Raw genomic sequence first — 13,905 nt, 5'->3', positions numbered from 1 at the left:
CATGTGTCTCTCTCAACTTGGAATGGCTCCTTTGGGGTGTCCTCTGACCTCTGTTCCCTTCTATTCTGTCTCTTACCCCAGGTTGACCCATCCCCTCCTACCTATACCTCTGGGGACTCTCCGGGCAACTCCAGCAGGCATGACCCCATCATGCCCCAGTTCAAGCCTCCAATTCTCTTCCCAGATTCTTCCAGTCCTTGCAGGCCCCAGTGGCCCATACTCACGCATTCGTCCCAAGAAAGGAGCTTTTATGGGACAAGAGTACTTTTGGGGATCTGCCCTGGCAGGTGGGCTACAGCCCCCAGGGTGGTCACAGAATATGCCTAGGTCCTCTGAAGGGAAGCTGGAGGCTTTGAAACTTGCCGGGCTGTGGAAGCTGGAAGCCTTCCGTGTGGTTTCATCTTCCCACTACAGCAGCTTGCAAGCGGTAGTGGAAACCAGACCCCATGTGGCCTGGGCAGGGAGGTCTGTGCCATTCAGGAATGAATCACTGGGCTCCAGGGCCTGGGCTTTGCCTGTACCTCAAGCCCCTCCATCACTAGGAAGCGTCTGACAGGCCAGCCTTCCCTCCAGCACTTTATTTGCTATTTTTGTTTGATTCATCATAAGTATACTGGGACATATGTTCATGGCATTTTATAATGTTGTTTTATGTTTTATGATGTCGAATGGTCAAATACCCTTTGTTTGTTTTCTTTTCAGTTCTGTCTTACTTAGAACAATATTCTCTGAAACTCTATTAATTAATAATGGCTGTGCAGCACATGTGAGGGCCCTGCTCATTTTTTACTCAGCTGCAGCCCCAAATGTGCTGTCGAGTTTTTGTGGGTGCTGAAAGCCTCTGCTCGACAGCTCCAGTGTGACCGTAGCCTGCCCTATCCCTTGGCCACCCTGTATCAGACCCCTCCTCCTCACTGAAGTCAAGGCCAAACCAAGGCCAGAATGCCCAACAGAGGCCCATCAGCCTGTTCCTGCTTATGTGAGCAGGCTGGGCAATCCCCACACTGACCACTGCTGCAGTTACCTTTTCCAATTTACACTATCCTGGGGGATCTGTGTCTATCCCACGTCTGCTTCTGTGGGGGTGCACCAGTCCCTGGCCCAAGCTCATGACACATCATGGTGAGCAGTACCTGAGCAACCCAATGCCCATTCTGTCGCATATAGTTACAGGTCTAGGTCCTGAACAGGAGAGGGTCTATCCTGCAGACTGCATGGCTCCAGATGCTGGCTTCCTGTGTATGGGAGAGGGGAACACACTCCACAGTCAGTTGGGCTGTATTTTCACCCCATATCATACTTGTGGGCCAAGCGAGTAATTCTGTGCCCCGAGAATGCATCTACTCCCTGTATCCTTCCTGTTGGAACTACAAAACACTCATAGGACTGGTTTTGCTGTAGCTGCTAATTCCAGGAACTTATATCTTGTCACCCAGGTTTATCACGCATATTATAAACCATTAGAGTTCACAGTGGCTGAACGGGATGCATCCCAGTGTTATGTAAAGGTGAGTGTCCTTTGGGTCCAGGGCTGAGTTGTACAAAAGGTTGGAAGAAAGGAGGGAAGGAGCTGGCAACAGAGGTGGGTGAGTTCTGTGGTACTCCTCTAGCAAAGCAGTGGGAATGTCTCAGGGTCACTAGTGCCCCCAGAGGTAGGACATAGTTGGGTCCCTCCTCTATTCAGGCTGCCACTGAGTTTCTGTGTCTTTCAGATGGTGTGCCTGAGGGAGTCCCCACAGCTGGTGCTGGGCCTGCACTTCCTTGGTCCCAACGCTGGTGAAGTTACTCAAGGATTCGCTCTGGGGATCAAGTAAGTCAGGAAGAATGTCAGCCGTTATGCGATGCTCAGACTGGGTGTCCCTCCTAGTATTGGCAGCACTACAGTGGAAAGCCTGCTGGGTTTCATGTTGCTTTCATGTGGTCTTGCGCATGTTTGCAACACAGATTCTTTAGGCTCCACTCAGACATGGCAGGTTCAGTGCGAGGAGAGGCAGCTTTCTTCTCCAGTCAAACACTGTTCAGGCAGAGCCATGCTACATGTCTGCTGTGGCTGGCTGCCTGGGGATCACTGTGGCCCTGGGTCACTGTTTGGGCCTTTTCAAGGCCCAAAGAAGCAGAATTAGGTCTTCGTGTACCTAGCTGAACCCTCAGGCAGTTGAGAGCAAGATCCTGGTTTCAAGTAAGCCAGGAAAGAGCCACTCTGGAGTAGATTTGTGTTTTTTGGAGCTTGGGCTTTTGCCTGGACTAAAGCTGTGTTGTATTTTTGTTTTTGTTTTGTGGTGTTAGGGTCCCAGGGCCTTGTGTGTGCTAAGCAAGCACTCTACTGCTGAGTTACATCCCAAGCTCTTCATGCCATGTGTTCTGGGGATCCCAAGATCTAAGGAAGCTATGCAATGGTTCTGGGTGGGATAGGTTGTCTGAGGCAGTTGGAGGCTGGGTCATGATCCATCATCTCTCTGCCAGACCTCTTAGACAGAAGGGGCTGGAGTTGAGCTGTCTGTGGATGAAGCAGAGGTCAAAGGGCATAGGAACAATTTAACACAAAGAGAAGGCTATGTGGACAGATGGGGTCCCAAGTGTGCTGGGGGCATGAGTGTAACTAAAAGCCAGCCTTAAGGGTAAGAGGTCTGGGTGTAGGGAAGGGCATGAGAGGGCTGGGGCATCAGAGCAGGGCCAATATGTTGAAAGGCTCATGGGTAAGATGGAGAGTCTGGGATAGATGCTCTGGGGAACCCCACTCTTCCCAATGGGCTATCTAGGCCTTCTTACGTGGCCACCCTGTCACAGGGCTGAGAGCCTCAGGCCCCACCACAGCCCATCTAGCCCATGTGTTGCAGCACTGGCTTGAGTTGTAGGGATCAGGTTCTCCCAGGACATAACAGAGAATAACAGGGAGGGTTGGGTCTGGAGTAGGCTCATGTCCTTGGAACACATGTCTGTGGTCCCTAAGCTACAGGGCCATCTGTGGCAGAGTTGTCATTTGGAAGTTCAGTCCTTAGTAACCTTTGGATAGAACCCCAGGAGCCTTATGTACCCTCTGCTAAGAGTTCTCCTGGAGCCTGTAGGGTACAAGAAGAGTGACCCTTGGAAGGTAGTCTACTGACACTTCAAGTGATTGTAGGCTGGGCCGTCCACAGCACTAGCTTTAGCCTGGGAGACTTCTGGGGCTGACAGGACCCAGAACATCTGGCCCAGACCCTCCATCTTGTCCATGGAGCCTTTCAACATATTGGCCCTGCTCTCCTGCTCCAGCCCTCTCGCTGCCCTTCCCTATACCCAGACTTTACCCTTAAGACTGGCTCTTAGTTACATTTATGAACTTGTCTGTCCCATGAAGCCTTTGCCATTCACATGCTCTGACATACCAACACTCAGTTTCTGGAATAATTTCTGGAAAAGTCCTTTAAATTTTGGCAGCCTCTTTTAATAATGCAACTGCAGAGAGCTGATTTTCTTTTCTTTCTTTGGTACTGAGAATTTAACCCAGGAGCACTTAACCACTAAGCCACATTCCCAACCCTTTTTATTTTTTATTTTGAGACAGAGTCAAATTGCTCAGGGCCTTGCTATGTTGCTGAGGCTTGCTTTGAACTTGTGATTCTCCTGCCTCACATAGCTTCTGGGATTACAGGAGTGCCTCAGCACACCCAGCAGAGTTGATTTTCTTAACATCTCTTATAAATCAATATAAATAGGCAATTCATAGGAAATAATAATAAACAATAGAAGCACACTGTGTCTTGAAATGTAAAGTTTGGACTATTAAAATGTAATTAAAACACTATTGAACCACTTTGGTTGATAAAGCATAAAGGGCTTAGTACTGTCCAGTAGTGATCATTTTCCAGTGTCTGCATAATGGAGACACTGATGCTCTGAAGCAAGCTAGTGTAGTTCAAAGACTGGTATTCCAACCAGGTGTGGTGGCCCATGCCTGGTGGCCCATGCCTATAATCCCAGCAGCTCAGGAGGCTGAGTAGAATGGCAAGTTCAAAGCTAGCCTGAGCGATTTAGCAAGACTCTAAGCAACTTAGTGAGACTCTGTCTCTAAATAAAACATAAAAAGGACTGGGAATGTGACTTAGCAGTTGAGTGCCCCTGGGTTCAATCTCCATTACCGCACCCCCCCCCCAAAAAAAAAAAAAAAAAAAAAAAACTGATATTGCAGACATGGAGTAGACCTGCATATTAGTGACTTTCTGTCTGTAATGTACGCACTGTTTTTTGTTTTTGTTTTTGTCTTTGCAGTGCTGGGGATTGAACCCAACACCTTGTGCTTGCAAGGCAAGCAGTCTACCAGCTGAGCTATATCCCCAGCCCATACCTGTTATTTATCTACCAGATATTCCAACGCATAAGTGCACGTTAAAGACAGCTGTCTATTGCAACCTTGTCTAATGACAAACAATGGAAGCCCTAGAAGGCATCCGTAATGCTGTTCCCCCAAGTAGATGAACAATGCATGCTGAGTGTGTGTTGTAATACAGGGGTCATGAGTAGATGCTGTGAATACCCACAGCAGCCCCTCAGTCTGTAGAATTTGGCAGGTAGGCTTGGGATCCTGGGTGAGGGCCAGGTCTCAGAAGGTCCAGAGGTAGCAAAGGCTGTTTCTTATAGGGCCAGTGGCAGGACTAGACCAGATTCCCCTCCCCCATGCTCCATTATGCATTCACTCTTTGTAGGCAGGGCGCTGGGGCTCAGGATACAGCCACCCACAGAGCAGCCAGCTCCCTGTGTTGGGCAGCAGGTGCTCAGAGCACTGATGTTATGCTGCTGCATATGAGAAGTCTGAGCAGACTGGGCTGGGCAGGAGGCCAGGCAGGTGCAGTCTGCAGCAATATAAAATAGGCTCAAGGGTTGGGGATGTAGCTCAATTGTATAGCACTTGCCTAGCATACACAAAGCTCTGGGTTCAATCCTTAGAACCACCAAAAAGAGAAGTGGGCCTGAACTTACTTTGATGGGGAATTTGAACCATGTCTTGACAGAGTGAAGGGGCAGGCCCTGGGAAAGGACTAAATGGGACTATGCCTGGTAGGACTGCAGCAGCAGCAGGAGGCCAGGCCATAAAAAGCCAGGGAGAGGTTGGAAGGGAGGTGGGTCAAATGGGGTTGCTACTTGGCCACTGTGGGAACTGGACATTCTCTGGGAAGGAGGTGATCAAATACAACTTATACAGGCAGGTGTTCTGGCTGCTGGCTGAAGAAGAAAGCAGGGGAACTTCTAAAGCCTTCCCAGGGTCAGGGTGGCATAAACACAACTCCCTGTGCTGAAAGACTCCTTGCCTATCTCTGCCAACCCCTGCACGCAGATGTGGGGCCTCCTATGCACAGGTGATGAGGACAGTGGGCATCCACCCTACCTGCTCTGAGGAGGTGGTCAAGCTACGCATTTCCAAGCGCTCGGGCTTGGACCCCACTGTGACCGGCTGCTGAGGTTAAGCCATCATCCCTGCAAGCCCAAGGGTCCATGGCATGCTGTTCCCCACTGCCAAGTTTCCTCAAAAGCCCAGATCCAGGTATGCAGGTTTGAAGGTGAACATATGATTCGGAGTTGTGGGAGGCACCCTGATGGGCTCCCTCCAAGTTCATGGTAAGGCTGTATCTACCTTGCTACCTGGAACAGGTGAGCTCTGCTCCCTGTGCCAAGCCCTGGTGGCCCAAGGTACCCATGTCCAGGTTTTGAAAGGACAAGCTCACACCTGTAGTATCCTCTGGGCAACCTCAAGTTGCTGATCCCTGTGGGCTGCTGGCAAGAAGTGGGCCACCTGTTCCTGCCCTTATAGAGTGCCAGCACTAGCTCATTTCCTTCTTGCCCAGAAGGTGGAGATGCTGTCTCATACATGGCCAGCTGCTGCCCTGCACATCTGGTTCTGCTATAGCTTTGCAAAGCTGGGCTGGCCAAATGGATGGCCGGAAGTCTTAGGGGTATTGTGTTCATTGCAGTTTTCTTCTGGGGAGGAAAAAATTAGTGAGTTCCTCCCTGCCCGCTGCCAAAGGCATGCATATGGCCAGGGCCTTGTCCCCTGTCAGTCTGACATAGCACCTTTCAAGCCCCGGCAGGGTGGGCCCTGGGGCATACACAGTTCAGCCCACCCTGGTGTGTCCCCTATGACTGTCAACCCCTCCTGATCCTTTCTTTGGATCCCCTCTTCCTTTTTTTTTTTTTTTTTTTTGGGGGGGGGGGGCGGTGCTGGGGATTGAACCCAGGGCCTTGTGCTTACAAGGCAAGCACTCTACCGACTGAGCTATCTCCCCAGCCCCTCCCCTCTTCCTTTAGAGCAGAGGCAGAGTTGGTAGGCAGAGCAGTAAGCTCCCCCTTGAGATATTCTTGGTAGACTTCATGGTCTGAGCAGCTGCTGAAGGGTCCAATGAGCAGCAGGCCCTGATCAGGGGCCTTGCCTGGGCATTCTGTCAGTTAGCTCCACCACAACTACCAGAACCAGGATTGCCTTTGATATAAACATACAAAGTACCTATCCTGAGGAAACTCTTATCAGAATGTTACAACTCACAGAACTGTTTTGTTAAGAGCGTGCTACAAATATTTTATCATTTTAAAATATTTTTATAGCACTGCAGTGTTCCCTGTGACACACTGACTGGTGGTAGGGGGAGGAGGACATCTCTTCGGGAGCTCATCTCCAGTCCATCCCTTGAGGGTCCCATGTGCAACAGTGGGAGATGTGACTAAGCAAATGTGAGGGGTAATTTGTGCTGACCCCACCTGTTGTTTGCAGGACTAGAAGGCGAGGATTGGGCGAGCTTCTGCCCTTCCCCTGGAGAGCTCGGGAGATGGTTGCATGGGAACAGCGTGTGTCTGCACAGATGGCTGGTGTGCCCTGCAGGGATGGCTCTAGGGGTAGTCAGTCCCTTTCTCCTCTTCTACCTGGGACAGCCCCCCTGCCTAACCCAGACCCCTTGATGCCAGATGATGATGACCTGGGCAGAAACCCACCCTGTGGGCTGCCCATGCCTGAGCCCCCTGGCGTTTGTGGAGTACAAATAAAGAGGATGTTTTCCTAAACTGTGTTCTGCCTATGACATACACCCAGGATTGCTCAGGTAAGGTAGGGCCTGGCTAGCCCCCTAACTCCCTTCATTAAATGAGAGTAGTTTCCAAGACCTGCTGGCAAGAGAAGCCCACGATCAACTGGGACTATCCAGAGTACAGAGCATTCAAGTTTCCAACAGCCAGTGGGTGGGAGGGGCAGACCCTTTGACCCTTCTGGCCCCAGGAAGGACACAGTCCCCTACTGTGTCTCCCAGTTGCCTGACCTCTCATAGGGATCTCTCTGGGGACCCCTCTGCACAGGTTACCCCTGAGTTCTCTTTGTACCTCAAAGCAAAGAGGACAGCCCAGCTCCTCAGTAGATACTGGACAGGGGTGGGAGCAAGTGGCAGGAGGAAATGAATTGGCAGGGGTGTTTGAGACTTCTGTCCCTGAACATCAGCCACCTCATTACATTTCCATCGTGGCCTCCAAGTCAGCTTGTTGGCTGCACTCTGGCTAATCCTGCACATTGAGGCTTGATGGGTTGAGGGAGCGCCTGTCAATCACATTATAGAGAGACAGCGCTGACAGCGATGGGCAGGGCCCGGCATTGTACTGAGGCTTTAGTGGCAGCTAATCTCGTGTCTTCCTTAAGAAAACATCACAGTCTGCCGGCCTGGGAGCCTGGATGGGACCCTGCTTGTCAGTGAACAAAGGAATGTGTTTGCACCTTAATGGGCCTACGGGAGCCTGGCTCACAGTGTGAAGCGTGTGCGAGAGCTCTCAGACGCCCAATTAAGATGCCAAGTGCTGGGCTGGGCTGGGCCCTCCTGACAAGTGCAGAGCCAGATCAGCCGTGTCCCATTTAACGCACGGCTGGTGGCGCGCCCCTGCTGCAGATCCTGCGGGGAAGGATCCTCTAACCTGAGCTTTTTGTCTGCCTCAGAGGCAAAGAGGTCAGTGAACCCTGCTGCCTGGAGCATGTGGGAGGCCCATCTGGGGGTAAGATGGGTAGGGGTCCACGGATTACTCTGCCCCAGCAGCATCCTCTATCATGGGGCAGACAAGGAACTGGCAATGGCCTTGGTGCTTTCTGTGATGATAGAAATGATACAGCCTGTGTGGGGTCCTCCACATTATCAGGCAGCTCTCTGGGGTGAGGACCTTTTCCCTCCTTGCCTACCCAGTCAGCTAGAAATGTCTGTCACTGGCAACCAGAGTGCCCCCACACATCCATGTCCCCAGGTGGTTTTCTTGCACACCTTTTTCCCCAAGAACAGATCTTACATCAGCACACCTGTCCCTATAACTTCTCTCATTGTGCTGTCCAACCAGTTCATCTGGTTTGTGCTATCCCCAAGGAGGGACCAAAATATCTATATCTCATGTCCCAGATGGTCTTAGGTCCACTGACACCCTTTGCACAGGGGCTTATGCACTCCTGGGAAATGGTGAACAGGGGACTGGTCCATCTCACAGTTGAGTGTTGCAGGGAAAAATCTACCACAAAGATCCTAGGGACCACCATCACCAGGGCCACTTTCAGGGTTGGGTGCTGGAGCATTATACACTGGCTTGGCCATAAGGTCCAGTGCCCTGAAACAGGTTCAGGGGACCCTGCTCTGGTGAGGCATGGGCCCCAAATCCCCACATAGTCAGCTGTGGGACCAGGACTAGAGCAGGAGAACCCCAACATGCAGTGTCTATACATGACAGCTCCAATGGGCTTGTCACCCTGGGCTCTTGTGCCCAGCATCGAGGTGGGACCAGCATTAGGAGCAGGCCAGATATGCTATGCCAGGGATGGCTTCTGTCCTGGGTGTCCTTACTGCCCTGTCTCCAGGATCCCTGCATGGCCAGCCCCTGCTCAGAGCCTGCCCTTCCCTTCCTCCCAGGAAAACACAAGGAGGGGCCAGAGCGCCACAGGCCAGGTGCTCTCTACCTGGCCCCAGGGCTGTCTCCTTGCTGCCTTTGCATGTTTTTATGGTGCAATGAAAATATGATTTTAATTCCTCAGATTGTTCCATGTAACCTGCAATTACCCCTGGCGATGTCTTGCACACTTCTGCTTGTGGCTCCAGGTTGCGCAAGGACAGGGGAGGGAGAGGAGCAGACAAGGGGGGGCGGGGTGCTATACTCAGGGCCACGCTGGCCCATCTCTTCCTCACCCTCCCATGGGAAGTGAGGAGAAATCACCTATCGTCTTCTGCCACACCACACCCTTTCCCTTTTCCAGTCACTCCTACCCTGTACCTGTCCTGAGGCTCCCTGGGGGGTAAGCACACAGAGGAAGGGTGGCAAGCAGTTGTGAAGGCTGAATGAAGTACTCGTAGAATAGGGCAGGGTCCAGAGAAGTCTCTGAGGAGGGCGCTTGGGCTGATAGCAGAGGGTATATAAGGGGGTCATCATCTCAAAGTAGACAGATGTTCAGACTGAAGCCCCCCATCACCACTCCAAGAATCCTACAGCACTGTTGGGATCCTCAGTTTCACTCAGTGGCAGTGGAGGGCATGTGCTTTGGCTCTGCTTTCCTGAATGTTGGAAGTGATCTCTGCCCTAGCTGGGAGCCCTCACATGTGAGCAGAGTTGTTCCTGTGAGGAGCAGCTCAGCATCTGTCAGTGCCTGCAACTCAGAGTATCTGTGCCTATGGCCTTCAGGTTTGAGCTTGTCCCTGAGGTCTGTGTGTTTGTGTGTCCCACAGTATCTTGACACACATGACTCACCTCACCAGGTGGCTACTTCAGCCTCAGTGCCCAGAAGTCTGGAGGTGCCACCAGTACTTGGGTCCAGACTACTCCCCACTCTGAAGCAGGCCCATAAGGGGCAGGTCGAGGCTCCCACCTGCTACTCACCTGCTAGGTGCAGAGCTACCTGGGAATGCAAGCCATCCAGGACCTGCACAAGGGACACCCTGAAATGGCCAGGTAGTGTGTCAGGGAGGCAGTGCCATTGCAGGAGACCTAGTTCCACAAGACCACATTACTGAGCCTTCCATACCCTATTTAGACTCCAGATGCCTTTGGCCTCCTGCTCAGGGGACTCACTCCACATGAGAGGTGTGTTTATGTCTGCACTAGACTCGTGGGTGGGACTTGCTCCTGCCTCTCTGACTTCACCCTGTATGCCTCTGGAGCCACTTCCCCTCCACCCAGGGCCTCTTCTTATCAAGGCTGACCAAACCTGTTGGACTCCCTTGCCCTGGCCTCTGCCTATCTGCCAGTCTTTTTAAGTTAGCCTACCCTTGGTCCTGCTCAGGGTAAAAGGGGAAGACAATATGGGATGATCATTGACAGACATGGAGGTGGGTATATCTACCAACCAGAGAGCAAGAAGCAGCAGTGGTGGGTGCACAAGACTGGCAGTTGGGCACTAGATGCTGGGGACAACAGCTAGATGCTGGACAACAGCAACAGGAGCCCAGCCCTGAGTACCAGGATCCATGGAAGCTCAAGTGTGTTCCTTCATAGACCCAGTCCTGTGGAGTATGTGTGAACAAATTCTCCATTCAGATGGGACCTAAACCAGGTGTGGCTCCTGGGGACCCACCCTCAACCTCTGCTCAGAGGAAAACTTCCTGACCCTAAACTTGTAAGTTGTGGGCCTCCTGCCAGGTGTGGAAGCCTCAGCCCAATCCAAACTAGGTTGGGTACTAGAATGGAGATGGGGTGGTGATGGGATACTATCCTTCTCCTCTAGCCAGGTAGATATCCTTGAGCAGGGACTGCTTGAGCAGGGCCTGGTCTTGGGGCCTAACCTGGAGAGTTCTCTATAGGTCTGAGCCCTGCCAACCCTTAGCACCCATGCTGCCAGCAACCCTACTGCCTGTTTACCTAGGGTCCTGACCTCTACCTTTCCCTCGTGCTTATGCAAGGAGGTGGCTGACTGCTGATAGAGGTTTCCAGACTCTGGTCCCTAGGCTGATGGGGCTCCTAGCATAAGTCTCCTCTCTGAGGACCCTAGGTTGAGAAAGGGGTTTCTGCCTTTGAGCTGGTCCAGTTCTGCCTCCTTTGCCCCTTCCCTCCCCAGAAGGTTTCCCTTTAGTGGTAGTGCCAATAGAAGCCCAGAACCAGGCAAGCCTGCATGGGTAGCATTTTATGTCCCATCCTTGTTTCTCTTCTTTCTGGCACCTTCTTAGATCTGGGCTTTTTCTGACTGATCATTACACAGTCCTAGGAGCTGCCCTACATCCTTCCTGTGCCAGACAGGGGCATAAGGAAATATGCATAAGTAAATGTGCAGAAGGCAGGCAAGAGGGGCTGCCAAGCACAGATTTTGCCTGCCCCCCATGCTCCTTGGCATGTCCAGGTTGAGGGGGCTCCCTGATGCTCTGCTGGGGGGCTTTTCTGCTAGGTTTCTTCCAGCTTGTGAGGGGGCTCCTCTGGATTTGTATAGATACCAACTCTGTTCTGCCCACAGCGCCTGGTATCCCAGCTTCACAGGGCTAAGCCATAGGGGCCCAGCTGATTGATGCTCCCCTTGGACAGGCTGGGGAAGGAGCTACCCAAAGCAGGCAGCAGTCTGGCAAGGGCTTATCCAACTACTATCCAGAATGTTCAGCTTGTGAAAAAAACTGGAGATAACTGGACAAAAAATTCTTCCCCAAAGAACTACCAAGAGGCAGGAAATGGGAGAGACATCACAGTGATGGTTGTCTGGGAAGGCAGAGGACTAAAGAGATGAGATTCCAGACTGCCACACCTGGATGTTCCTTGGGCCTTACCTGTAACAGCGCCTGATCATTGGGTCCCTGATCACAGGGCCAGCCTCCAAGCCCAGCACTCATGGCTGTGGTCATTGCTCCTGTCTCCAGAATCCACTATAACAGGGTGAAGGTTTGTCAAGCACCAAGGACATGCAGCAAACATGATCTTTCATAGGATGTGACCAGCACCCACTAGGGCCAGCAGTATAGATTCTTAGGAAACAATGCCTATAGTCACACCTCCCTGCACTGTCCAGAAGCTAAGAATTCAGGCACCTGCAACCTGTCCATGCATGGTGTTGTGCCATGTCACACTAATGCCCACCATGGCCCATCACAAGAGACCTGGGTCTACAGAGTATCCCAACTTGCTGCAGTAAACACTTGGGATAGGGAGCAACTCTGGGAGGGAAGAGAGATAGGACTTTGGGCCTCTTTAAATAGCAGATGTTGCTAATTGATCCCTCTGAGCTTGATGGTGGAACAACCAGGACCATGGTCTTCAGACCTGGGCCTGACAGCTGCAGGCCTTCATACTTTCCTGCAGAACCACCTGTGCACTCTGGACCTGCTGGGGCCTCGCTTCTGCTGTCCTCCCTCTCTATCCCCCATCCCCCTTATGGTACAACCTCACTCCCCAAGAATTCTCAGGTTTCTAGGGATTCCAGGAACCCTGAATATCCTGGTCCCCAGCCAAGCACCTGTGGTGACAAGGGCAGTAAGGAGCCCTCCACATCCCCCGGGGGCCCAGTAAAGCATCTTAGACTCGAGCCTTCCTAATCCAGCCCTGATGCGGTTTATAGTACTCGGGTTACCCTAATCCCGAAACCCAAGCCAGGGTTCCAGCAGCCTTCCCAGCCCCATCTGAGGGGTACTCGGGGCCTTCCAAATGGGCAACCAGAGGACTCCCCTGCCCCCAAATGCCTTCTGTGTTTAGAGCTGACCCAAACTAGGGACAGAGCACCCACAGAGGTGAAAGAAAATCCAAACCTGGTGAATGTAAGCAAGCTCTGAAAACACCAGGCCCTTGGCTGCTAGGCTGGATCTGCTGGAGCCCCTACCCAGGGAGGAAATTCAAAGCCAGTGGCGACAGCAGAAATGATAGGCCAGGCAGACCCAGCTCAAGCCTGGCGAGGTCCTGGCCTCTAGAGTTTCATGGGACAGTGATTGGACCTTGTGGTTCCATAAAATTGAACTGTTTTTCTCCTAATAAAATCAGATCTTTTGGGATAATAACTGATGATCAAATAACACCAAAGGCTTGGGAATAAAGAAGAACCATAAAGAAAACACATTATGACCTTGTTATGTTAGCAGCTGGGGGTTGGGAGTGATCTGGGTACAGCTCTCTGCCCCAACTCCTGGTCATGGACCCAACTGCTGGCTGCTAGCCCAGCTGGGACTCCCAGAGCCAGCTGCGCTCTGGGCATGGGCACACATGTGAGCACCCCAACATGGAGCAAGAGCATCCCACAGTCTCCCTGGGCAAGGCACACACGTCCTCATATGCCACTAGCATCTTAATAGAATTTTCATACCTATAAATTTCCCGAAGGCAGGTATAATTAGCTTTGGACCTACAAGGGTCAAGATACAGGACAAGTGTCAGGGGAGCAAAGCAACGTCCAGATGTGTTTTCTTCAGGTCCCCCACTTGATGAATGATGTCCCCCCAGAGTCACTATTGTGTGCTATGGAAAAACTAGGACATGGGCATGCTGCCGCCACCACCCTTCCCACTGAGGCCCCAGCACTAGGTCCCTGCCTGCTGGAGAGGGTAGATGGGAGGTGAAACCTCCACAAGGCTTCAATGGCTCATTGTTCTGCCTGCAGTAGCTGAAATTGGGCCGGGTGATTATAATAATAAAGTTCTAACAATCAGCCAGTGGTTTGGTTTCCATAGCTTGGGGAGTATTTGATTTTCAAAGTCTTTGGGAGGGGAGGCAGTGTATAAATGGAGTATGTTGTTCACATCAGTCTATTCTTTGCGAGGCAGTCTCCCATCCTGTGCCTTAATTCTCTCAAAAAGTGTTGTACCTGTCAGCTCCCCAGTGCCCAGGCATGTCAGGGCGGGAAACTGTACCAGGAGGCCCAGACATGGTGGGAATGAGTCCTGCCTCCACCAGCTCAGACAAGCTCTACCCCACCCCACCCTTCCGAAGGCTGCTCTGAGGACAGATGTCTGCCACCATAGAGGCACTCAGTGAAAG

General features: G+C 51.9%; 1 protein-coding gene across 4 annotated transcripts in view; it reads left to right on the top strand.

Annotated features, from left to right (window-relative positions):
* Positions 1-13,905, top strand: part of TXNRD2 (thioredoxin reductase 2) — a 65,972-nt gene that overhangs the window by 46,829 nt on the left and 5,238 nt on the right. The window contains exons 15-19 of one of the 4 annotated variants that reach the window (XM_079152176.1): positions 1,437-1,508; positions 1,713-1,810; positions 5,312-5,518; positions 5,820-5,927; positions 6,740-6,869. In XM_079152176.1, the coding sequence (XP_079008302.1) occupies positions 1,437-1,508; positions 1,713-1,810; positions 5,312-5,435 (294 nt within the window). In that variant the 3' untranslated portion in view covers positions 5,436-5,518; positions 5,820-5,927; positions 6,740-6,869. Of the gene's footprint in view, positions 1-1,436; positions 1,509-1,712; positions 1,811-5,311; positions 5,519-5,819; positions 5,928-6,739; positions 7,301-13,905 lie in introns of those variants that run through there. The other 3 variants (XM_079152175.1, XM_079152174.1, XM_079152177.1) reach the window with 3 other exon arrangements.

This window comes from Sciurus vulgaris (assembly GCF_902686455.1).
Source record: "Sciurus vulgaris genome assembly, chromosome: 8".
NCBI classification, from domain to species: Eukaryota; Metazoa; Chordata; class Mammalia; order Rodentia; family Sciuridae; genus Sciurus; species Sciurus vulgaris.
Note: the sequence above shows the minus strand (reverse complement) of the source record. Positions and strands in the feature narration are given on the sequence as shown.